This window comes from Thamnophis elegans, chromosome 11 (assembly GCF_009769535.1).
Source record: "Thamnophis elegans isolate rThaEle1 chromosome 11, rThaEle1.pri, whole genome shotgun sequence".
Taxonomy (NCBI): domain Eukaryota; kingdom Metazoa; phylum Chordata; class Lepidosauria; order Squamata; family Colubridae; genus Thamnophis; species Thamnophis elegans.
The window spans coordinates 7,723,606-7,738,389 of record NC_045551.1 but is presented as its reverse complement, the minus strand read 5'-3'; the positions used below and the strand labels follow the sequence as shown (position 1 = coordinate 7,738,389).

Below are 14,784 nucleotides of genomic sequence, written 5' to 3'. Positions count from 1 at the left end.
ACTCCTAAATCAAAGATCCTTCCATAAAGATTTATTATAGTTGCCTATTTATTTTTCTCCTTGTAGGAGCAATTCTGTCTCCTCCGTAAGGAACTTTCCCCTCAAAACTCAAAACCTTTAAAACTTCCATAGCAATTTTTCATGCATTTGCATTTGCGCAAGAAACAAAAGGGATGGGGGAAAAAAAGTTTCACATTATCTTCTGCCGGCTTAAGTGATAAGGTTTAATTTCAGCATCCCAACTGCACCACACATCACACAGGTTCCAGAATGCCTTCGGAAGAGCTGGCTCTTTCCACTCACCTAGGCTGGCACTCTCGGCCTGCACAGAATTCATGGGTGGGTTCAGGACGAGTCAATGCATCACAGTAGGTTTCTTCCACTTCCACTCCGTCGTAGCGTACGCACATAGCATAGGAGGTGCTGATCCCTGGTTGCAAAGCAAAGTTGAATCCTCATTAGATGCCCCTGCAGGATTAAGTCCTCCACTAACAACTATGGTCCAAAGTAGCAACAAGTGACTGTTTATCCCCCAGACCTTCGATCTCGTGAAAAGAGAGAAAGTTGGGGTTTCCTCAGAAGGGAGAAAGACAATCTCTCCCTGCACTGTGAAAAAGCACATCCTTTTTCTCCCACTTGAGAGACCGCCTACTGCCAATTACCTCCACTCGACCTATTAGATCCCATCGATTAGGCCTCCTCCGAGTCCCATCTGCCGGTCAATGTCAACTGGCAACTACGCGGAGGAGAGCCTTCTCGGTGGCTGCTCCGACCCTGTGGAACGATCTCCCCGTGGAGATTCGTACCCTCACCACCCTCCAGACCTTCCGCACAGCCCTCAAAACCTGGCTATCCCGTCAGGCCTGGGGCTAAAGACTGTAACCCGCCCGAATGGTATGAATGTTGTGTTTTAATGATGTATTGTCTTACATGTTAAATGTTTGTTTTCCCCCCTCCCTTTTCGAGTTGTAAGCCGCCCTGAGTCCCCCCAGGGAAAAGGGCGGCATATAAATAAACTTCAAACAAACAAACAAACAAACAAACAAAGAGATGAATGGACAGAAAGAATAACCTTGAGGAACAGTAGGAAGAGCCTTTATTAAGACAATGGTGAGATAAAAAGAAACCAGAGCTGGGCCAGAACTGTAATCTGAGGAAGCATATAAGAAAACACCCTCCCTAGTGTTCTCTCTCTCTCTCTCTCTCGTTCTCTCTCTCTTTCTCTCTCCCTCCCTCCCTCCCTCCCTCTCACACACACACACCAATGGTGGGATTCAGCCAGTTCGCACCTATTCAGGAGAACCAGTTGGTAACTTTCTAAGTGGTTCAGAGAACCGATTGTTGGAAGAAATCTCCTTTTGTTTTTCCCCCACTTTACGGGGCTAATCCTGTAAGGAAGGCAGGAAGGAAACATTCTGGTGTTGTTTCTAGCCTAATCTTTATTGCCCTGCTTTCAGAAACTGCCTCTCCGGTTAACCCTTATTACCACTGTAACAACTAAGGCGAAGCGCCCATCGACCTGAGTGACATTGAGTTGGCCACACCTACCCAGTCACAAGACTACCAAGCCACGCCTACCCAGCTGGTGTTTAAGGCAGAGGACCGGTTGTTAAATTATTTGAATCCCACCACTGACACACACACACACATATATAAAGGGGGGGGGGGGAGAAAATCACATCATGTTCACAGCCAGAAGCGCCTTGTGGAAACAAATCACTTCATGCAGACTTAATAAAAATTCATGCAGGAAAAAAGAGATTAAAATTAATAAGAACAATATTAATCCTAATTAAACCCATCTGCATTAGAGTTCCTGAGTTGTTGGAGACTACATTGAAAAGCTCAACAACAACACAAAAGCAGCTAAGACAATAGGGTCGAACAGGAGACCAAGAGTTCTAGTCCAGAAGTTCGCACCTATTCGGTAGAACCGGTTCATCAAATCTACCGAACCGGTTAGAAGAGGTTCCACCAGTGGACCCGGAAAGCAGGCCACACCTACAGAAGAGGTTCCAAAATTATTTGAAACCCACCACTGGTCCTTGGATATGATTATTCTGCACTATCATGCTCATATTTATAAAACTCAGTGCCTCTGTGAAAGGGAAGGATGACTACTGCGTTTGTGGGGCAATCAGAACATTGCGTGTGTTGAAGTTGTTTTAACGCAAACCAAAGATGCCTTTTGAAAAACAAGTTTACATCCTATTCTTATGCATGCCAGTGCTGTGTGTGAGGTAATTTAAGGTGGTTCTGACAAGTGTCGTCGGCATCTTCATATCCGGTCACATGGGCGGCAAGCCACTTCCATCCGGTCACATGGGCGGCAAGCCAGATTTTTTTTTTTTTTTTTTTACAGATTTTATTGACATTTGTAGGCCGCCCTTTTCCCTGAGGGGACTCAGGGCGGCTCACATAAAATCAGGGAAGGGGAAATGCAGACAATAACAAAGACACATATAATAAAACAGTAACCAACATGCATTCATCATTCGGGAGGGGCAACTATCTTCATCCCCAGGCCTGACGGGCTAGCCAGTTCTTCAAGGCTGTGCGGAAGGCCTGGACGGTGGTGAGGGTATGAATCTCCACGGGGAGTTTGTTCCAAAGGGTCGGGGCGACTACTGAGAAGGCCCTCCTCCTTGTAGTTGCCAGCCGACACTGGCTGGCCGATGGAATACGGAGGAGGCCCAATCTGTGTGATCTTATTGGTCGCAGGGAGGTGATTGGCAGAAGGCGGTCTCTCAAGTATCCAGATCCACTACCATGTAGGGCTTTATGGGTGATTAACAGCACCTTGAAGCGCATCCGGAAATCGACAGGTAGCCAGCGCAGCTCGCGGAGGATAGGTGTTATGTGGGTGAACCGAGGTGCACCCACAATCGCTCGCGCGGCTGCGTTCTGTACCAGCTGAAGACGCCGGATGCTCTTCAAGGGCAGCCCCATGTAGAGCACATTGCAGTATTCCAGCCTAGAGGTCACGAGGGCCCGAGTGACTGTTGTGAGTGCCTCCCGATTCAGGTAGGGTCGCAACTGGCGCACCAGGCGAACCTGGGCGAATGCCCCCCTAGCCACAGTCGTCAAATGGTGGTCGAACGATAGCTGTGGATCTAGGAGGACTCCCAAGTTGCGGACCCTCTCTGAGGGGTATAGAGTTTGACCCCCCAGCCTGAGAGATGGAATATTGGTGGAATCCCTGGGAGGGAAACACAACAGCCACTCGGTCTTTTCTGGGTTGAGCACAAGCTTGTTAGCCCTCATCCAGTCCATAACCGCCTCCAGGCCCCGGTTCATCACGTCTGCCGCTTCATTGAGTTGGCACGGGGCGGACAGATACAGTTGAGTATCGTCCGCATATTGATGGTATCTGATCCCGTGCCTGCGGATGATCTCTCCCAGCGGTTTCATGTAGATGTTGAATAGTAGGGGGGATAAGACCGAACCCTGAGGCACCCCATATGTTAGGGGCCTAGGGGACGATCTCTGCCCCCCCACTAACACCGACTGCGACCTGTCTGAGAGGTAGGAAGAGAACCACCGCAGCACGGTGCCTCCCACTCCCACCCCTCGCAGTCGTCGCAGAAGGATACCATGGTCGATGGTATCGAAAGCCGCTGAGAGGTCAAGGAGAACCAGGATGGAGGGAAATCCTCCATCTCTGGCTCTCCAGAGATCATCAGTCAATGCGACCAAAGCGGTTTCTGTGCTGTAACCGGGTCTGAAGCCTGACTGGAAGGGGTCGAGATAGTTTGCTTCCTCCAAGGACCGCTGGAGCTGAAAGGCCACCACCTTCTCAACAACCTTCCCAAGGAAGGGAAGGTTGGAGACTGGACGATAGTTATTAAGGACAGCTGGATCCAAAGATGGCTTCTTTAGGAGGGGTCTCACCACCGCCGCTTTCAGTGCGGCGGGGAAGTTCCCCTCCCGAAGAGAGGCGGTCACGACCGCCTGGATCCAGCCTCGTGTCACCTCACTGCTGCTGGTAACCAGCCATGAGGGACACGGGTCCAGTACGCAGGTGGAGGCACTCACAGCCCTCATGGCCTTGTCCACATCCCCGGGGGTAACATCCTGAAACTCAACCCAGAGATGTTCCATCTGATCCTCTTGTGCCTCGGCTGGAACTGCAGGGGTGGAGTCCAAGTCCGACCGAAACCGAGCAATTTTGTCCGCTAAGAATTGGGCATAATCCTCAGCTCTGCCCTGCAAGGGTTCCCCCGCCTCCCTTTTATTTAATAGGGAGCGGGTTATCTTAAACAGGGCGGCTGGGCGGGACTCAGCGGACGCAACCAAGGTGGCTATGTGGGATCTTTTCGCTGCCCTAAGTGCTCTGGTGTATTCCTTGGTGCAGGTGGTTACCATTGCTCGGTTCGATTCGGACTTATTGGACCTCCATCGGTGCTCTAGGCATCTCCTCCGGCGCTTCATCTCCCGGAGTTCCTCGGTAAACCAAGGGGGTCTCCGGGATCCGCCGCCTCGGAGGGGCCGTAGTGGCGCAATCCGGTCGAGGGCCTCTGATGCTGCCGAATGCCAGGCAGCAGCCAAAGTCTCTACCGGATTGTGGGCGAAAGAATCAGGAATGACCCCAAGTTCCGTCTGGAACCTTAATGGTTCCATGAGTCGCCTGGGGCGGAACCACCTGGTCGGTTCCTCCTCCCTACAGTGGGGGTTTGGTCTCTGGAAGTCGAGCCTCAGTAGGCAATGGTCTGACCACGACAGGGGTATGATGTCGTTACCCCTCAGACCAAGATCACAAATCCACTGCTCCGAGAGGAATACGAGGTCGAGCATGTGACCCGCCGAATGGGTTGGGCCCCGAATTACTTGGGTCAAGCCCATGGCTGTCATGGAAGCCATGAACTCCTGCGCCCCATCAGAGTTTTCACCGAGCGAAGGCAAATTGAAGTCCCCCAGGACCATCAACCTAGGGAACTCAATTGCCAGCTCGGCTACCGACTCGAGGAGCGAGGAGAGGGCTGCTGCAACGTTGTTGGGAGGCAGGTACGTTAACAGCAAACCCACTTGACCCTTGAGGTCCAACTTTATCAGCAGAGACTCACACCCGACAAGCTCCGGAGCCACTCCCACAAAGGAGGCCACACCCACAGAGTAGGTTCGAACAGTTTTTGAAACCCACCACTGTTCTAGTCCCACCTTAGCCAGGAAATCCAGCTGGGAGACCTTCGGCCGGTCACCCTCTCTCTCAGCCAAGTTACCCCACAGGGGAAAATAGGAGGAGGAAGGTGCACTGGATATGTTCACTTTCTTGAGTTGTTTGCAAAAAGAATAAGGGCAAGATACAAAACAAGCAAACAAATAACACAACTCTATTGTGTATATGCATGGAGTTTACAACTGCTCACAAGTTTCGCCTGATGTAATTATAAAGTAACATCAAGGGAAGGTGTTTTTTTGTAATATCGAAGGAAGTAAAGAATACATTCAGATGCCGAACAAACGCAACAAACAGAATTTAATACACTACACCCTGTTTTTCCATTTCTGAAGAAGTTCTCATGCGGGCCCTTCTCTATGCTAAAACTGGCCACGAAACAGAATCCTTTGCAAGACTCAAAACTGCCCATACTAGTATCAAAAATGACATGTTATTTCACCTGATGTGCACGTAGAGCTGCAAGGAGCATAGGCTGATACCTTCCAGCGATACATGTCAGCCAAGCTGATGTCTTCACGGCCAAGAGGACTCAGTTCAAAGTCATTGCTGCAGGGGGAAAACACGTCAGTTTAAGTTTTGGGATGGAAATATATACTACAGGAAGGGAAATATGCTGTCCTTCCCTGGTTTCCACAGAGGCTGAACGGAATCCCTAGATAGCAATATATTATTTCTCCACAGTTTGCTTATCTACAATCTGTCACAATTGTAGGGATTGTAGAGAATTTAATCATCTAAGAGCAATGTTCTTCAAGTAAAGGGCACACTAGGCTGCATCAAAAAATATTTAGTTTAAATACTAACAGAGTCTTCCCAGTAGAGGAGACTTCCCATTGTGTCTCTATGAGATTTAGATTTAGATTTATTTTATTTGTATGCCGCTCTTCTCCGGGAGGGACTCAGGGCGGCGAACAACTCAAAGGGGGAAAGGGAACATAGAACACAATACAAGTAATTAAAATAGCCAAGAATCACATAGCCACACAGGTCGAGAGGGGAGGGGAACTCATCAACCCCAGGCCTGCCGGCACAGCCAGGTTTTGACGGCTTTCCGGAAGGCCTGGAGAGAGGTGAGGGTCCAGATCTCTGCGGGGAGTTCATTCCAAAGGGCCGGAGCTGCCACACAGAAGGCCCTCCCCCGGGTGGTAGCCAGATGTCATTGGCTGGTGGACGGAACCCGGAGGAGGCCGACCCTGTGTGATCTAATGGGTCTTTGGGAGGTAATTGGAAGCAGGCAGTCTCTCAAGTATGTTCCAATCAGCCTCCGCTAAGGCTATGTATTAGCGCTATGTCTTTGATCCAAACTAAATGGATCAGCACATCATCGCTGATGCAATTATCCAACGATAGAGAAGTCTACCTTTTCCATCTAACTGCACCTCTTCCAATCAGAGTAGTGGACAATGCTGATATTCACGTACATAAAACAATCCAATCTACTAACTGAATAGTCACGTTGTTTTGACCCCCCCCCCTCCTCCGTCCAGGAACGAAAGCCGAAACCAACGTAAATGAGAAGTTTTCTTTTAATCAGTCAAGACTCTCGTTGGCTGCAAGCCACATAAACAAAGAGATAAGCACTCTGGCAGCAAGTCCTACAAAACTTGGCAGCAATGCAAACAAACTCTGGCAGCCTGCCAAGTTTGTTTCTTGTTAGTCCTTAACGCTGAGTAGACCTGCGCCTGCGTGCATCCTGATACAACTCCCAAATGCTTTCATGAACATTCCCTTTGATCCAATGCTCTGCCGCCACCTGGTGGCCAACCAGTCTCTCCTCGCCCTGCTCGGAGTCAACACCCTGTCCAGGGTCCTCCACCTCCTCCGAGGCCGACTCATAAGCCCGCTCGCTGTCGGAGTCTGGCGGCAGTTCTAACGGCTCCTGCCGGGCCACAACACACGTAACATAAAACAATCCAATCTACTAACTGAATTGAATTCGAGAAAGGAGATTCCCTCAGATTTTCCAAGGATAGATAATCATTGCTTTAGGCCATTTAAAACTAGAGTCGTTTGACAAACCACGTGTTAATTATTTTAATACTGAATTTACATAAAATTTACATTTTCTCCAAAATAATTTATTTTTAAAAAGGGACTGTCATCTTAGATATGCTGGGAAAATTATGATGAAAGCACCTGAGAGGGTTTTTTCCCCCCTAAAGCTAAAAAAGTATGCAGTGCATCTTAATCCTGGGGCTGAGGGAAGACTGGATTTAGTTTGCTCTCCTTCCTACTGCAATGCGCTCTATATGGGGCAGCCCTTGAAGAGCATTCGGAGACTTCAGCTCGTCCAGAATGCAGCCGCGCGAGCGATTGTGGGTGAACCTCGGTACACCCACGTTACACCTATCCTCCGCGAGCTGCACTGGTTACCGATTAGTCTCCGGATACGCTTCAAGGTGCTAGTCGTCACTTATAAAGCCCTTCATGGTATTGGACCTGGGTACTTGAGAGATCGCCTGCTGCCAATCACCTCCCAAAGACCCATTAGATCACACAAAGCAGGCCTCCTCCGGGTCCCGTTTACCAGCCAACGTCATCTGGCTACTACCCGGGGGAGGGCCTTCTCTGTGGCGGCTCTTGCCCTTTGGAACGAACTTCCCGCAGAGATTCGGACCCTCACCTCTCTCCAGGCCTTCCGAAAAGCCGTTAAAACCTGGCTGTGTTGGCAGGCCTGGGGTCGATGAGTTCCCTTCCCCTCTCGAATCGTGTGGCTGTTGGTTGTTTTTAAATGCCCTATACTTTTGTAGTTTTTGTGTTTTTCCCTTCCCCTCCTTGGGTTTGTGCGCCGCCCTGAGTCCCGCCGGGAATAGGGCGGCATATAAATAAAATGAAACTCAAACTCAAACTCAAATGGAGAATTTGAAAGGAAGCCAAACCTGCTCCGTTGCCAAGGTTCCTCCTGAATACCTTCTTTTCACATTACATCACTTTTTTTCCTTAAAACACTCAACCCTTTTCTTCCAAATCATTTTTTTTTCTCTCTCACCTTTCAGCACCTGGACCTTGAAGAGGCTGTGACAACTGCTCATTCCCGAAGCTGATTGGAAGCCTGGAGCTGGATGTAGGGTTGGAAGAAATTGCCATGACGGTGTCATTTGTTGCTTCATTTATTGCAAACGGGTTGACATTCACTTTGTCTGGAAAGTTCTTTCTTGCGGGTTGCCTGGGAAGTCCTTCTGGCCATTTGATAGTTGTGTGACTCCACAACCCGACCGTTGAATTCTTTCTCCCAACCTTGGCTGCCATGTGATGCAATGCCCTACAAAAAGCGGCTTTTTGTGGATCCCGGAGACACAATGATCTGAAGAGATGCTGTCTGGATGGGCCAATCTTATTGGCTTCATGGAGTTCAAATCTTGCTGCACCATGTGGTGTGGCTGTGCTGATCATAATATTATTGAGTCTGAGGGCTTAAGAAGAATGAAAATGAACCAAGAGGCCCACAAAATTCAGTTTAGTTTCTACAATTAAAATTATTTCCAGGTCTTTCGTGACTACACAGAAAAATTGCAAACTTTCATTTAAATAAGCTAACATACTTTCAAAAAAGTTTCAGAGATAATCTGTCTCATTCATGAAATTTAATTTGGAATATGCTATCTGAATGTACAACTTGTATGTGTTGCTTTTTTTTTTGACAAAAGGACTTTGATTCTTAGGCAACCATAGAACCTCTTTGTTATTCAATAAATCAGCTGCAACTTTTCATTCAGATATATGTGGAAATCTGCTAAAAGATAGACTGCTTTAGTGAAGAGGAAAGATACTATACTTTGACGAGGTCCAAAGTTAATATTATGAGGTTTTATTATTCAGGATTTGGGTAATATTGTTATAAATTGCAGTGTGTGTGTGTAGAAAAATAGAGAAATACTAAATAAATGTTGATTTAGGTCAGTATTCAATATATTTTGATTATCACTATTAACATTGATTTAGATCAGTGGTAGTCAACCTTTTTCTACCTACCGCCCACTAATGGATCTTTCCTGATGGAAAAATTTCCTTACTGCCCACCAGTTTTTGCGCACGTGCGGAATATTTTTTAGAAAGGAGGGTATTTTTTTAAAAAAGAAATGTACGTACATTTATCTTTTAATTTCTACTTTATGCATGTTTATAATGTTTTTAACTTTATACAGCTTAATTAGAAAACAATAAAGTAAATTGAAATTAGCTTTACTAGTGATTAATGAGATCTTTGAGGCTGATGCCGCGAGACTAAATATTTGATATCTGGTTCGATTTTCGTAAGGAACACTGCATTAGGTGCCAATTTTTATTAAGTGTCACCTTCAAAAAAAATTCCTTTTCCTGCCTTCTTCTTCTGAAGCTGAACTGAGATCATGATGAAAACTAAATTTGAGTATTAAATTTTTGAAAATGTCAGTATTCCACATAAACATGTTTGTTTTTTTGCCAGTAACTATCAAAAAGAATCTTACCCTTCAGTTTCCCATCGCCAAATAAGAACCTTGAATATGGAAAAGTACAAAGGGTTTCACAATTAACACAATGTACATCAGAGGTGGGTTCCTACCAGTTCACACCTATTCGGTAGAACCGGTTCGTCAAATCTACCGAACCGGTTAGAAGAGGTTCCACCAGTGGACCCGGAAAGAAGGCCACACCTACAGAAGAGGTTCCAAAAATTTTTGAAACCCACCACTGGTCCTTGGATAGGATTATTCTACACTCTCATGCTCATATTTATAAAACTCAGTGCCTCTGTGAAAGGTAAGGATGACTGCTGCGTTTGTGGTGCAATCAGAACATTGCGTGTGTTGAAGTTGTTTTAACGCAAACCAAAGATGCCTTTTAAAAAACAAGTTTACATCATATTCTTCTGCATGCCAGTGCTGTGTGTGAGGTAATTTAAGGTGGTTCTGACAAGTGTCGTCGGCATCTTCATATCCGGTCACATGGGCGGCAAGCCACTCCCATCCGGTCACATGGGCTGCAAGCCACTCCCACAAAGGAGGCCACACCCACAGAGTAGGTTCGAAGAATTTTTGAAACCCACCACTGATGTCCATGTACAGTGCAAACAACACTTTTGTTTATGTGGAGCACTTGAAACACACATCTCACCAACCACTTCCCATCAACCTTGTACTGTAGATGACTGAGTAAATAAACTTATGAAAGGATACTGACCCAGATCTGCTTCTTTGTTAGCTGTCACTTCTTCGTCTTCACTTGTTTCACTTGTATGATAAAGTTGTTGGAATTGAAAGCTGAGATCTTCCTCCTGTGCCTCATGTTTCCAGCCCCATTCTTTGCCTTTGGGAGTGGAGTTACTTAGGAAGAAGTTCTGGCTGTTGAAGGACAGGCCCCCAGGTTCTTCTTCTGCGTCATCTGTCATCTCTGTGACAGACGTCCAAGAAGCATTGAAATCTTGGGAAATGGATGAAACTGCATCTTGGTAATTTTGGCTAGGCTCTGGTAAGTGAAGATAGAGAGGCATCTTGATGGACGGCGGAACTGTCTGAACAGCTGGTGACAATGCTCTAGGCACAGTGTAGTCATAAGTTACATGTGGCATTCTTCCATTGAAATTGTAGTACTTTTAACAAAGAGAAGAAGAAAAAATAACCAAGCTTACTCTCACTTCGAAATTGCACAAGATTCTACTCTAGTCCAAAGAACTCTGAGAAAGATTCTTCACACAGCAACCGTATACAGTAATCAGATGTGGCAGTGTGCAAAATAATTGCAAGTCTAAATTATCATTCAAAATGTTGTTGTGAGTCTTGAACATTTCCCACAAGGTTTGGAACAACAGTTACTAGTAAAATAAGATTTAAACAACCAAAGGTATTTCAAGTTTGAAACATTTTGCACATCTGCTCAGAAGGTCTCATAGCCCCCTGTTGTGGCCCAGCAGGTGCCGTTGGAGATGCCACCAGACTCCGACGGCAAGGGGCCCTCTGAGTCGGCTCTGGAGGATGTGGAGGACCCTGGACAGGGTTCCGACTCCGAGCAGGGCGCAGAAAGGCTGGTTGGCCACCAGGAGGCACCTGAGCCTTGGACCAATGGGGAGGAGACAAGGGGAGAGTGAGCCAAAGGCCAGTCGTGAGTTGTTCCTGGACGCACGCCATCGAAGAGCTACTAGGCGTCAGGAACAATTATGCAATTACAGGAGGTGATTGCACTCAGCTGGTGGTCATTAGGCTCCTCTCCAGACTATAAAAAGGCTACTTGTGCACACGCCCCTCTTTGCAGAAGTCAACACAGAATCGAATGTCGCAGAACTTTGTATGAGATTTAGCCTGTCTGAAGTTCATTCATTTTTGAAATGTTTAATGAACTTGCATTTTAGATTAGATATCTGGTTCTATTTAACTGCCAGATGGTTGCAAAATATAGTAAGAAATAGTTGCCTTATTTACCATGACGTTGAGAGATTGATTAGTGGGCCCTTGTGCAATAATGTATTCCAGACCATCCGAATGTAGATTGGAAGGACGGCGGTATTTGAACACGGTGCCAGCCACTCTAAAATTCTGTGGATTGTCAATAGCAGAGTTTCCATTGAAGAAAAAATGCCCCAAATCATCAGCCAGAGCTACCAGGAAAACAGAAATGAAATGAGAATGAAACATCTATTGTGCAAATATTAATTTAGATATAGCAATAGCAATAGCAGTTTGACTTGTATACCGCTTCATAGGCCTTTCAGTCCTCTCTAAGCGGTTTACAGAGTCAGCATATTGCCCCCAACAACAATCCGGGTCCTCATTTTACCCACCTTGGAAGGATGGAAGGCTGAGTCAACCCTGAGCCGGTGAGATTTGAACAGCCGAACTGCAGAACTGCAGTCAGCTGAAGTAGCCTGCAGTGCTGCATTTAACCACTGCGCCACCTCGGCTCTTGCCTATATGCATAGCTGGAAACCAAGTGACTCAATCCATCCTTTTTTTAAAAAAAAAAAGTTTTTATTTTTAAACAAACATAGACAGACAAACATATAACATAAAAACATCTTCCATTACGTACAGTGTGTCGATTGGTTACAAGATTTTTGTGCATCCTTTCCACAATCATCACTTAAACTTTATATAAAGTCACCTGTTATCAATCATCTATATTTATATGCCTTATTGTTATATTACTTGTTCTCTAATTTCATATGTCAACTTACTCATTTCAGCACATTCCATTATTCATATCATCAATCTAATATATATGTATGCAATTATTATAATTATTAAACATTCATTGAATATAACTATTGTTACATCCTTTTTATGTGAAGCATGCTAAATTTAGAATAGATTTATTTTATGGCATTTCATTACATCATCCTTAAATCATCCAATGGTATTACATCTTTATATTCTCACAGTTTATATAAAATTTCATATTATCATTCTAGTGTATATAAGTGCATTATTATCATTGTTAATCATTTATTGGACTATAAATATTATTACTTTGTGTTACACATAATACTCAAAATTTAACTAAGTTTGACTTAATTTTTATTGTAACATTTCATTTCATCATCCTCTATCCTTCCAGTAGTAGCCATCAGATATCTCTTGCCATTTGTAAAATCTGTATTCTATTTATTTTCTTGATAAATCTCATGTGGACTTCTCTTGGCAATTTGTTGTTCATTGCATATCTTTTAAGAACTCGAGTGGCCTGCAGTACTGCACCCTAACCACTGCGCCACCTCGGCTCATTATTAATTATCATTATTATTACATACATTAAATAAGTATCATTATTATTATCATTATCATCATTATTATTACATACATTAAATAAGTAAATAAATAAAATATGAAGACCCCTAAGCATACTCTTTTTTGACCTGTTAGATAACTTGGCACTAGAACAACATTGCTATTTCATTGCTTGCTCATATTTTATATAGGTTAATCAGTGTAATATTGGTAATAGATTGCTTACCCAGGATATTCTCTGTCTTCCTTCGTTCAATAATGAGTATATCTGTAGCACCAGCAGGAATATTGGTGATAAATATGTATCCTGGGAATGGGAAATATAGAAAAGTCAGAACAATTAAAATCAGATGAACAGATCTTTTTTTCCTGTAAAGCAGCTCTGTTCTTTCTGTTTTGCCATAGTAGCTAACTCACTGAAAATGTGGAGAATTTCTGGGCCACTCCATGCATTACTCTCGGCAGAGAGTTACAGATAATCTCTTCAATTTATCAGCAGATGTACCGGGAATGAGATTCTCTGCATTCTTATAGTGCCTGGCCTTTGGGGAATTAGAGTTTTAATGCGTCTGGAGGTCATCAGGTCTCCTTATGATAAACAGGCTTGTTTCGTTCAAAACATTTTACATAGCTAAAAAATATACAGTGTGTAAGAGTTTTTAGTTAGGCCAAGTCTCAATTCTTTTTTTTTTAAAAAAAACAGGGCGATGTTGTTATCATTATGTTCGTGCTATTACAAAATCTCCTCTCTGTAGCTGGAGATTTATCAGAAGGTAAACTGGAACCCTTGCAGCTCCCGTGTGTTGATGGAGTTGCAAACCTCCCTCTACACCAGACCGACACATCCCTCAATGTCGGAGGTAAGGAACGATGGCTCCTTTATGACTTGTGGACTTCAACTCCCAGAACTCCTGAACCAGCAGAATTCCTGAGCCAGAATTCTGGAAGTTGAAGTCCACAAGTCAAAAAATGCTGCTCCCTTCCTCTGCTCGGTGTGAATGCCTGATGACAATCCACATTAGCATGCGTTCTCTCCTTCAAGAAAATCCTACTAATTATAGTTCAGGGAGAGCTCAATCCACAAAACCTCCAAGGACTGGCCCAAAACATATGAACTATATGAATGAAGCAGTGGTGGGTTTCAAAAAAATTTCGAACCTACTCTGTGGGTGTGGCCTCCTTTGTGGGAGTGGCTTGCCGGCCATGTGACCTGGTGGGAGTGGCTTGCCGGCCATGTGTTTTCTCTCTGTCTCTCTCTGTCTCTCTCTCTCTCTTTCCTTCCTTTTGTCTCTCTGTCCCCTTTTCCTTTTTTTCTTTCATCTCTCACTTTTTCTTTACTTTTTTCTTTCTTTCTTTCTTTCTTTCTTTCTTTCTTTCTTTCTTTCTTTCTTTCTTTCTTTCTTCCTTTCTTTCTCGTTCTGTGTGTGTCTGTGTGTGTGTGTGTGTGTGTGTCTGTGTGTGTGTGTGTGTCAGTGGTGGGTTTCAAAAATTTTTGGAACCTCTTCTGTAGGTGTGGCCTGCTTTCCGGGTCCACTGGTGGAACCTCTTCTAACCGGTTCGGTAGATTTGACGAACCGGTTCTACCGAATAGGTGCGAACTGGTAGGAACCCACCTCTGGAGTGAAGGACAACTAGCTTGCCTCTCCATTTACAGTAACCAAATGGATCGATAGTTGCATTTTCTTTCATCCCTGGAATCAGAACACATGCTAAAGACAGCTCTGTTCTTCCAATTATATGACAGCCTGAAGATCAGGAATTGAACAGCCATTGCTACCTTTCCACAGGTGTAGCAGTCATTAAGGCTGCTTTGAAGAACAGAGCCAAGCCTGATCAGTCAAGGCAGAACATGATCTAAATCAAAGCCATTGGGAGCACAATAATGATGTAACAAAACACTGTGGGTAT

At 44.9% G+C, this 14,784-nt stretch overlaps 1 protein-coding gene across 2 annotated transcripts in view; it reads right to left on the bottom strand.

Moving 5' to 3' along the window:
- The window catches only part of LOC116514545 (ADAMTS-like protein 2), a 55,622-nt gene that overhangs the window by 16,281 nt on the left and 24,557 nt on the right, over positions 1 to 14,784 (bottom strand). For both annotated transcript variants that reach the window (XM_032226131.1, XM_032226130.1), the window contains exons 7-12: positions 13,103 to 13,183; positions 11,575 to 11,750; positions 10,340 to 10,748; positions 8,169 to 8,592; positions 5,619 to 5,725; positions 304 to 430 (exon numbers count right to left, since the gene is read on the bottom strand). In XM_032226131.1, coding sequence (XP_032082022.1) covers positions 304 to 430; positions 5,619 to 5,725; positions 8,169 to 8,592; positions 10,340 to 10,748; positions 11,575 to 11,750; positions 13,103 to 13,183 — 1,324 coding nt within the window. The remainder of the gene's footprint in view (positions 1 to 303; positions 431 to 5,618; positions 5,726 to 8,168; positions 8,593 to 10,339; positions 10,749 to 11,574; positions 11,751 to 13,102; positions 13,184 to 14,784) is intronic.